This window comes from Camellia sinensis, chromosome 8 (genome assembly GCF_055761805.1).
Source record: "Camellia sinensis isolate YWXY chromosome 8, ASM5576180v1, whole genome shotgun sequence".
Taxonomy (NCBI): domain Eukaryota; kingdom Viridiplantae; phylum Streptophyta; class Magnoliopsida; order Ericales; family Theaceae; genus Camellia; species Camellia sinensis.
The window spans coordinates 119,796,266-119,807,433 of record NC_138968.1 but is presented as its reverse complement, the minus strand read 5'-3'; the positions used below and the strand labels follow the sequence as shown (position 1 = coordinate 119,807,433).

The 11,168-nt window shown below is 30.7% G+C and overlaps 1 protein-coding gene across 1 annotated transcript; it reads left to right on the top strand.

Annotated features, from left to right (window-relative positions):
* Positions 1 to 6,388: 6,388 nt before the first annotated feature.
* Positions 6,389 to 8,117, top strand: LOC145796662 (meiosis-specific protein ASY1-like). The gene is made up of 6 exons (XM_082881838.1): positions 6,389 to 6,523; positions 6,603 to 6,679; positions 6,759 to 6,810; positions 6,916 to 7,082; positions 7,608 to 7,745; positions 7,823 to 8,117. Exons 1-4 carry the CDS (start codon positions 6,394 to 6,396, stop codon positions 6,942 to 6,944), a joined length of 288 nt encoding a protein of 95 aa, XP_082737964.1. The 5' UTR covers positions 6,389 to 6,393; the 3' UTR covers positions 6,945 to 7,082; positions 7,608 to 7,745; positions 7,823 to 8,117.
* The last annotated feature ends 3,051 nt before the right edge of the window (positions 8,118 to 11,168 follow it).

Genomic DNA, 11,168 nt, shown 5'->3' with positions numbered 1-11,168 from the left:
AAAATAATCAATAAGACAAAATATCACATTCAACCCATAATATTTCATTTTTATCCTCACAATCATCAAATCAACTTAAAAAAAAAAAAAAAAAAAAAAAAAAAAAACTATCATGTCATATATAACTTTTTGAACTAGACTAAAATAATCAAAAAATAAAAAAAATCAAATAGTCAATTAAAATAGTTTATTCCCAAACATGGCTTAAATTTCCATTACATTTACATACTAGTACTGCTGGGGCAAATTGGATTTAGGTTTCAATCTTCCGGGCTGTAGAGGATATAGAATTTACTAGAAAAAGAGTTGATAAAATATCTAAAAAAATCATATATTATCAAGAACACCAAGGTTTAGTATCTTTAAATAAATAAATAAGTAAATAATTATTTTTCACATCATCAAGCCACATCATTTGGGTAAAATTGGGCCACAAAAAATTCGAGCTATCAAGTAGCACCCTAGCCAATAAAGATAAAATAGGTTGGGTGTTTGGGATGTTGGTTATTTTAGTAGACTAAAATAGTTGTGTTTGGAAAAAGGGTTGATTTTTTTGTAATTAGATGTGATGTTTGTGAGAAAAAAATAAAATGATTATGAGTTTGATGTGGCATTTTGTTTTATTGACTAATTAGTCTATTTTATCTTTTTGTGCTATTTTAGCCTAAAAAGCGCAAAAAAAAAAAAAAAAAAAAATTGCCGAACACTTTAGGCTAAAATAATCAATAAGACAAAATATCACATTCAATCCATAATATTTCATTTTTATTCTCACAATCATCAAATCAACTAAAAAAAAAAAAAACTGTCATCTCATATATAACTCTTTAAACTAGACTAAAATAATCAAAAAAAAAAAATCAAATAGTCAATTAAAATAGTTTATTCCCAAACATGGCTTAAATTTCCATTACATTTACATACTAGTACTGCTGGGGCAAATTGGATTTAGGTTTCAATCTTCCGGTCTGTCAATGGATCTTGAAAATCGGACTCTGCACCGGTTTTCTGGTCCAAACGGTTTATAGTCTTTTGGTAAGTGGGTTAAAATCTAATTTTTTAACTTATTAATTTTTTTAAGCCACATCATTTATATATATATTTCTTTTGTATATTTTAAAAAAAATTTAAAAAATTAATTTTTAACATACTTTTCAAAATAAGTCATATTTTTTATGCTAGCTAAAAGTAGTGCCTGAATTTTATACCTTTCTTCGATTAAGTCATTAAACTAAAATTTTCATTCAAATAAGCCCTCCAACATGTCAACAAATTTTCTAATTTAAAAAGGGTGAATTGCACTAACGGTTTTGTAGTTTGGTGTTTGTATCATTTTAATTGCTAACATTTTAATTGTGATACATTTGATTTTAAATTTTGAATATCATTTGAAATAATGACAATTGAAGATACCATTTTCTTTGTAAACGAAAAATGCTATATTTCAAAAACAAAGTCATCAATTTGATAAAATATAAATTAATTTGATAAAAATAAATGCTAAAAATTATTTTTGAATTTTTAAAAATTATTTCTACCCACCAAAGATAAAATTATATACAAATGATAAATATTTTATTTTTTTATTTTTTTAACAAATTAACTTTTATTTTTTGATGATGATAATGTAATGGGTAGTTGTTTTTGTCAATGTTTTTGGATGGTTATCATGTGATTAATGGTTATTAAGCTTTTAATGTGTAATCAATGTGTTTAATATATGAAATGCTTTTAGTTTTGAATTTTTTGATTTAATGGATTGACTTAATAATGACATTAAAGTTGTTGCCATATTTGACTTTTGAAAAACTAGAAACTAATTTAATATATATATATATATATATATAAATTTATTGTCCCAAAAGATAAAATTATATAAACAGGATGTTTTTTTTTTTGTTTTTTTTACCAATTTAATTTTTAGTTTATTAAATTTTTGGGACATTTACACACAAGTTTTAATTTATAAACTTATACTTTATTAGGTCTTAATTAAGATTTTTTGGATTTTCAAATCCCATTGAATTTTTAATAGTCGGAATTGTCTTTCGAACAATGATTGTTTATCATTTATGATTATCTATAAAAGAACACGATGATTTGACATTTATTTTGATTTTCAAAACTTTAAAAATCAACTTTCAAATTGACAAAAACTAAAAAAAAAAAAAAATTAAGTTCCAAAAAAAAAAAAACAATTTTTTTTTTTGGAAAAGCTGAATTATTTTTTGTGCAAAACTTAAAATTTTGTATTTACAAATGGGCATGATAATGGAACATTGATGTGCAAAATTAAAAAAAAAAAACTTTAATAACGAAAAAACTAGTAATGTTCTCAGTTTTGAAACTGAAAAAAACTATTAATGTCTTCGGTTTTATTGAATAGTTGAATCAAACCAATAAGATAGAACGGTAAAAACATTTAATCTGAACATTACTATGCAAAATTGATAATGTTCTTAGTTTTAAAAATTGGTTTTGGTTTCCAGAAAATACTTTTTAGAAAATTCTACTTTTTTATATTTTTATATTTTTCGTATTTTTTTTTGTTTTCAGTGAATTTTTTAAAATATTTTAAGCACTTTTTTTTTTTTTTTAAATTTTCAGACACACTTAACATAAATACACTTAAAAAAATATAATATTTGTGAACACAATCTTTAAAGAATTCACTAAATACCAAAAAATACAAAAAAAAAAAACAAAAATTCAGTGCATTGTTCTTATTTTTGTATGTTTATTAATTTTTTTCACAAATATTTTACTATTTAAATATATCTAAGTAAGGTACATCTAAAAAAGTAAAAAAAAAAATTTAAAATTTTAAAAATAGTCTCTAAAAAAAAAACACGAAAAACAAAAAACTCAATTTTCAGAAAACTGAAACCAAACACAGTAATTAATATTCTCAGTTTTATTAGATAAGACTTATTGGTTCAAAAAATCTTAAATATGATCTGAGTTATCATAATATTTATAAACAGGACTTTTAAGTAATTAACTCTAAATTATTATTATTATTATTTTTTTCTACTGAAAATAGATTCTAAAACCAAACCAAACATAATTTTATAACCAAGAAAGTGTCAGCATTATTCATTAATAAAAATGCTATTATATTTCAAACAACATACAAGTTAACTAATACAAATTAAGTTGTATGACAACTTTGTCCTTGAAATGGATTGTTCGCAGATGCAACATCTTTGATTGTCCATATTTAAAATAAGATTTAAAATTTAGGATCAAATGTCACAATTGAAAAGTCAATGATTAAAGTGATATAAGACCCCCAAACTACAGGGACTGTTAGTATAATTCACTCATTTAAAAAATATATATAAGCTCGTATTATTAATAAGTAAAAGGCCATAGTTAAAATTTTATTTCCAAAAAATTTTAAATTTTTATTTTATTTTTGAAAAGTGGGTATCAATTTTTATAGAGAATTTCCTTTATGAGGATAAAGGTAATTATTTATAGTATTCTTTTATTTATCTTTTTGCAATGGCTATGTGTTTACCTTTATCTAGTATTATATGTCAGATTTCGTTTTTTGCTCACATTTGTATTCAGTTTTATATTTCAAATAACATTTGTCATTTATATTTAGGGTAAATTTCACTTTATCTCCTATGGTGTAGGTCATGTGCGGATTACCCTGATATTCGAATATCACCATATAACCCCTGTGGTTAAAGAAGTAAAGTGTACAGTTAACTTTTCTATCTAAATTAACAAGTTGTGAGATTCACGCGCCATGAAGAGAGTAAGCTATATTTTATAACCAAAATACCCCTCAATATGTAAGACTCTCTCTCTCCCCCCCGGTTGAAACCAAAAGTTCTTTGTCTCTCTCTATCTTCTCTTTTATCTCTAGTTCTGCAGCGCCGTCCTCTCTCTCTCTCTCTCTCTCTCTCTCTCTCTCTCTGTGTGTGTGTGTGTGTTTTGCGCTCCTTTGCCATTGTGGTCTCGCCTTAGCCGTTACGGTCTCGCCATAGCCATCAGTTTAGTTCTTGGGTCCCATCTGCAACTTCTCCGGTTGGGCCTGGAGATAATGCAAAGACCATCTCGAAAAAGCCTTCTATCTGGGGTCTTATTGGATCAAAGCATTGAACAACTCAATGATGTAACTCATGTCAGTGGAGTTAATCTTAGGGTGTGATATTTTGCCATCATCAACCTTATTGGATCAAAGCATTGAACAACTCAATGATGTATCTGTGACAGTAATATATGATTCATCAAATTGAGTCCCATGTTTGTTTGTTTGTTTTTTTTTCTTTTTTTTTTCTGGATAAAAGTTTATGGATATGGATATTGATGGCATTGTTTATAACTTCTGAATCAAACTTTATATATATATATATGCATATATATACAACCCAATCAATTTTTCTTTAGTTTTATGACTTCTGAATCAAACTTTATATATATATATATATCTTTTTTTTAGTTGCATAACTTCTGAATCAAACTTTATATATATATATATGCTTATATATACCACCCAAGGGGGTGATCTGGGTATGTCCCTGAGCCTCTTCAGAGAGATGAAGGAAAGGAGTTAGGGCTTTGATGGTTCATTTGGTCTAGATTTGTGCACATACAACAGCCTGTTAGATGGGTTGCTCAAGGCTATTCCTCGGTAAGAAAGATTTTTGCAAGAATTGGTTTTAGGAGTTTCAAATGCTTCTTCAAATGACGGACTCGAAGTGAAAAAGCTTAACCAATTGCAACGATCAATTGAACAGAGTAGTAGTTGATCTGCGAGAAGAGATACTCTCCGACATCCTGTCTAGATTTCCAATTGAATTAATCTTGATATGCAGAATTGTTTGTAAAAGATGGTATGCCATGACTCGAGAACCTAGTTTCATTAACACACTTAGTAATTCCCGTTATCTCACAGGGATGAACTTTCTCAACTCTTTGTAAGTTGTTGCAATTTCCTTTGATATTCAATTTTGTTAGCAATGCATGTGAAATCTATTTGCATTTTCTGACCATAAGATGATGGTATGCAGGGACATGAGCAACAATAGTTTCAATTCATCAGCTGTTCCTCCATGGCACACAAGCCTAGAGGCTTGACGACATTGTACCATCTTAATCCTCATCATCTGTTGATCTAGTTCTCACTAATAGTTTAGGGGATCTTAGAATAATTAAACATAAAAAATACTGCACCAAACAGGCTCATTACGCAATTTGAGAACTAGATCAACAGCTGATGAATTGTGTGTGTCAATTTCATGTAGGATATTAATCCACAATTTGCCACCATAGACATCTACATAAGGATGTTTTCCAATGTAAACCTGCATTTCCATTCCACTGAATGATTCCATGTTGATCACGACTCCTCTATGAGCTTGTGCCTGGCCCTGCATTTCCATTCCATTGTGAGTTTTCTTAATTTGTTTAATTTTTTTTCCCATAACTCATTGAATTCAGCCAAAATTCCTCACCTTCTTTGTGGTGTATTTTGATTTCTTTTTCCTGATCATATTTTGTGGTTTTTGAATCGAAGAGGAAAGAGAGAGAGGTGGGGAATTCCTACTAAGTTTTTCACCTTTTTCTACTCGAAATCTACTAAAATTGTTTGATGTAGTTATTAAAATTTTTGTAAGCAAGATGCTTGTTTAGTGGTTGAGTTCTTATTTATTCTTCTACCTAGTTTAAAATGTTAAATAAAATATTTTTCATATTAACTGTTTGCTTATGAGTTTCAGGTTGAACAATTGGAACGAGAGGTTGCTGAGCTTTGACATGCCCTTGTTGATAAGCAAGAACAAAAAAATGTCATGCTTCAGGTTTTGCATTGGTGAAGATCACATGTACATGAAGGTAAGTGTAATAATTTTTTTTTTCTTTTTAATGGAATCAGTTTTAGGTCTCTATGCTGACTTATTTGTTTAATCAGTTTTAGGTTTCTTTTTAATGGAATCAGTTTTAGGTCTCTTTACATTCCACATTTTCTCCCTCTCCTATTTTTTGGTTTTTATTTACGTTTTAAGTTCTTATTTGCTGGGAATCTTAGAGCTTCCTGGGCCCTTTTTCCCCTCATTGTTCTTAACCATTTTGCACTATGTAGAGAAACTATGACCAAGAATTTAGAGATACCTGCTTATAAGTGAACCTACTAATCTTATAGTTTATTTTCTAAAAATTTTGCAATTAACTTCAGTATCAAAAAATAATAGCAGTGGCATAAAGAATGAGATATAGGAAGTAAGTTCATCAGATGTTATCATCCAGGTTTCTTTTGGGTGATCAAAAACAGAGTCCACTACACCCTACCAATGGATAGATACAGATGTGATGTGAACTTCTTGCATTGTGTAACTATTATGAATGCTCTAATTGCAGGCTTTGTATCATGCTCTTCCGATGAGCTACGTTACTGTTGCAAAGCTTCAGAGCAAGCTTGATGGAGAAATCAACCAGACTACTGTGCGCAAGCTAATTGATAAAATGATCCATGATGGGTTTCTTGATGCCAAAGGCAGCAGGAAGCTAGGTGCGTGTATTTTCGTGTCAATCTTAGGCATATTTTGGTAAAATTGTTGTTATAAACTTTTTTCCATTTATTGTCACAGGCAAGCGCGTGATCCACTCTGATCTAACTAAGAAAAAGCTAATGGAAATCAAGAAAACTATGGATATTGATGCCATGGTGATTATTAAACCTTCCTTGGTTGCATGCATCTGGAAATACTAGTGTTGACCTATTGGAACTCTATTAAATTAAACAGGATGGGGATATTAATGAGCACAAGTCCAGCCATGCTGAGTTTCAGAAAATGGGTAAGTGATCAGAATACTTATATACTAATGCTTTATTGTCTTGTAGTTTAGTTTCCCTATTTTGCAACAAACAGTTGAAATAAAGTTAGCTTTTCTACAATCCAGGAAGCATCAACAGGGATATGTCCACCTGAGGTGTTTTCCACTCCATTGGATCAGACCTCACACGCACAAGAGGCAGGTCCGAAGCACATCAAAATGGCTCTATAAGAAGTGAGCAGACTGTTTCAAGGGCAAGGGATCATGGAAACACCCCCACAAGCCGGGCTGAGGTTAGCCTGTCTGGTCATGAATTGCATGCTCTGTTTTTTTTGGCAGAAATATTTTCTTACATAAAACATTTTTTTATAGCAAACATTTTCTTATATTTGGCTATGACCTTAAAACTTAGTGATATGTTGGTGATGGTGGTGTAGTAGCGGCTCAAGGTTCTTTGAGATGTTAGGCTAAACATTAAAACGAGACATTATCTTATTAGATCTTTAAAAAATTGTTATTGGGCCTTTAGCAACAATTTTTTTAAAATAATTTTGGGGCTTAGGTAACAAGCTAAGTGGCTTAATGGTCGAGGTACCTTTGGTTGGTGTTGGTGGTGGTAACGGTGGTTTTGGAAAATGTTTTTCACCTTTCAAAAGTAAAAAATATTTTTTGTCTAAATAATCGTGTTTTTAGTTGACTTTGAAAAACGTTTTTTGTCATACCAATTGCCAAAAAAATACAGAAAACGTACAATCAACTCATGTTACTCAAAAGTTTGACGGAAGTGTGATGGGTAATGTGTTGTGATTTTTGTGCAGCCAGTAGCTTCCAGAGAGAGTTTTGTACCAGGGAATGAGAATGCCAGAGCAAATGGAAATGCCGATCACTTCAATGGGGTTGACACAGGTATCTGCAGTATGTCCACCCAGGACAAGCGGTCCAGGAAAGCAAGCACGGTATGACTCTTCAGAATAATAAAGAGTCATAAGGCTTTCTAAAATTGTTCTGTTCATGATTTTCTTCCCTTTTACAGGTTAAGGAGCCTATCCTTCAGTACATGAAGCGCCAGAAATCTCAAGCTCTCTGAAATGCTTTGGGGTATGGTATGCTATGGTGACCATTCCCTAATCATTTTTTGAATTCTGTTTCCACTACTAGTTGAATATGCAGAAACATTTTCTACATTCTTCCCTTTCTGGTTCTATACCTCTTTTTTTTTTTTGTGGTTATTAATTAGAGAAAATGTTAGAATCATGACAAATGAAAAAGGATCATCAAATTTTCACATTTTATAGGGAGACATGAATAATAATGAAAAAATTAATAGAGGTTGTGGTGCGGAAAGGCCTGACATGGTTTGGTTATTTAAGTTGATGTCAACACCTCCAAATGGACAATAGTGTTAGATTATTAAATGCATATACTTATTGCACATTGTTTTGTTGTCATGGGGAACATTAGATCACAACATATGTTAAATGTTAACTGTTGACTTGTAGACTCTGACTGAAGAAAACCTAACTTGATTTTTGTTTAATTCTTCAGAAAACATAGTTCAAGGTCAACAATAAAGTGTTAGATGGGACTCTTTCCTTTTGTTTTTCTTCCCATTATTCCCTTTCTTGTCCCATGGTCTGTCTCATATTATTCCTCTCCCTCCTCTCATATGACACCTACACAACTCCTCTTTCCGTGAGGGATTAATTTATTTACAGCGATTTTTTTTCTCAGTACTAATTTAAGTAGTCTATTGTTAATTGTTAGTAATTGCTTTTGTTCCTAACATAAAGTTTGGCTATAGTGATTGATCAATACACATCATTGGTTTAATGATTTCATTAATAACATCTTAATAGTTCTCAGCTTAGCTGCCTTAAAAAATGACAATGTCTCTCCTCAGTCTCGTACTCAATTATATAGCATTTTCCCCTAAAATTTCTACCCCATTTTCATTTTCATTGTTTTTCTTTTCTTGGAGTTTTCACAATTCAGAACTTAAAAGGTGATTCGTTGCCTTTAGAACTTGTGTTAGAACTTTCTGTTTTTAGGTTGTTAGAGGGAGATGAGTTTTAAATTTTACTTCCCTACGAGGGAGAGAAAGATGAGAGGGATGAAATGTGCTTGTCCACTAGGTGTTAGGGTTGGGTTTGGCCATGCATGGTGGTGTCCTGGTGGACTGTGTCTTGCAAAGTCACCCAACCTAGGTGTTTGGGGAAGTGGATACTGGGTTTTGTTTTAGAGGTGGTTGATAGCCATGGTGGCCCATGAGGCTATTGGTTGGTGGTGGCATGTGAAATATAGGAGGAAATGAGAAGGGGAATGGCGAGTGGGTCTGCTGCTGTAGAAAGGAGAAGGAGGGAGAGGGAATGAAGAAGAAAATAATAGAAAAAGGCAAATTGAAAAAGGGGCAAAAGTATCATTATATATATTTCTTAACACACGCTCAATTTAGTGTGTTAACGCATGGTTAACTTAACCAGAATTTGCAACGTTTGCACTTTACTCCAAATTTCAAGAGGGTTATGTGTATATTTTTAAACATGAAGGAGGTAAAGTGTTTTTGGACAAAACCATATAAAATATAATTAACCCAAAATGTTTGGAGATCTAATTGTGTTTTTATTTCAATATCTATTCGTGTGTATTTGTTTTTGTTTTTATGTTTGCTTGCATGTGTGTTTTGACCTTTTACCTCGTTGAAGTTCAAAATAAAATAGGAACATATTTAGATTTAAATGAAAATGGTAACTCCTATAAAAACTATTGATTGATTAGGTTGTGAACACGTCATGTGATTCTCTTTGGTTCTTGTTGGCATTAGTGCTAGTGATACATGGTGTTCTTGCAATCTTTTGTCATCTTCTGTTATCTGTGTTGCTTATCATTAAGGATTACTTCAACTCTTCGAAGTTTTGGATTGTTATATGCATTTCTATTAAATTGGTTTATAAAATAAAATTATTTAAATATGATTTTAGATGTAATTAATAATATATTAATGTCTTCCTTATTTATTTTCTTTGCAGATTGGTTTTTGATGACGTTTGGAAGCATATTTGCAAATCAAGATCAAGTGTTGAATTATTTATTTATTTCCTGAACTGATACTTAGTTGTAGTTGCAAATCAAGATTGAGTGTTGATTTTTTTTGTGGACTCCACATTAGTTCATTTTGGGATTTGCTTTGATGATTTTTTTGTTGTACATAATGGATTATTATTAAAGTTGTTTGATGGATACATTTTGATTAATAATATAATGGTTATTGAATTTTTGTGTGGAGTGGTGTATAATAGCTAGTGGATTTCTTAGTACAATTAAAAGGCTATTGGGATCTGAGCAGGGATATTTGTGAAATAATAACTTAAATTGAATATAAAATATGGAACAACTTTAGTGACGAATTTTTTCGTCATTTGTACTCCTTATTATGACAAAGTGATTATTCGTCACTAATAAACTTTTTTTGTGACAAAATTTACTGCAGTTTATATATGAAAGTTTTTATTTATTTTGTTGTTTGGTGACTAAAAATTTTTTCATGTGTATATATATTTATGACGAAATATATTTCGTCACCCATGTATGACTTTTGAAGACAAAATTTCGTCACCTTTACATCTTATTGTGACAATTATTTCCTCATCAATGATCAACATGCGTGACAAATTTATTCGTCAACTAAAGTTATAAATATGGTACTGAACAACTATTTGGTGACGAAAATGAGAATTTTTTGCGACAAAATTTTGTTTTATTGGTGACAAAAAATTATGACTTTTGAAGACAAAAAATTTCGTCATCTTTACATCTTATTGTGACGAAATTATTTCCTCATCAATGATCAACATGCGTGACAAATTTATTCGTCAACTAAAGTCATAAATATGGTACTGAATAACTATTTGGTGACGAAAATGAGAATTTTTGGTGATAAAATGTTGTTTTATTGGTGACAAAAAATTTCGTCACGTTGGTTTTTAGTGACAAACATTCAATGACGAAACCGGTGACGAAAATATTTCCTCACAAATATCTATAGTGACGAAATTAGCTCTTTAGAGACAAAAAAATTTCGTCATTCAAGACCCAACTTGTTGTAGTGCTAGGAGACTTACGGAAGCATGCCAACTGTTTGAGAAAATGGTTGTGGATGGGTTTCCCCTAAATTATATATGAGAGAATAATTGTCAATTTACAACTTCTGTTAATAGAAGTTAGTGTGCGTTTTAGTCCATCAACCATAAGGAGATTATGTGGTGATTTCCAAATGTGAGGGGGGTAAACCACATCCGGCCCAAACCATAGGGGGTACAATGAAGTTTGCTCTTATTTTTATAGATACAAATACAATTTGATGAAATAGTTAACGATATCCG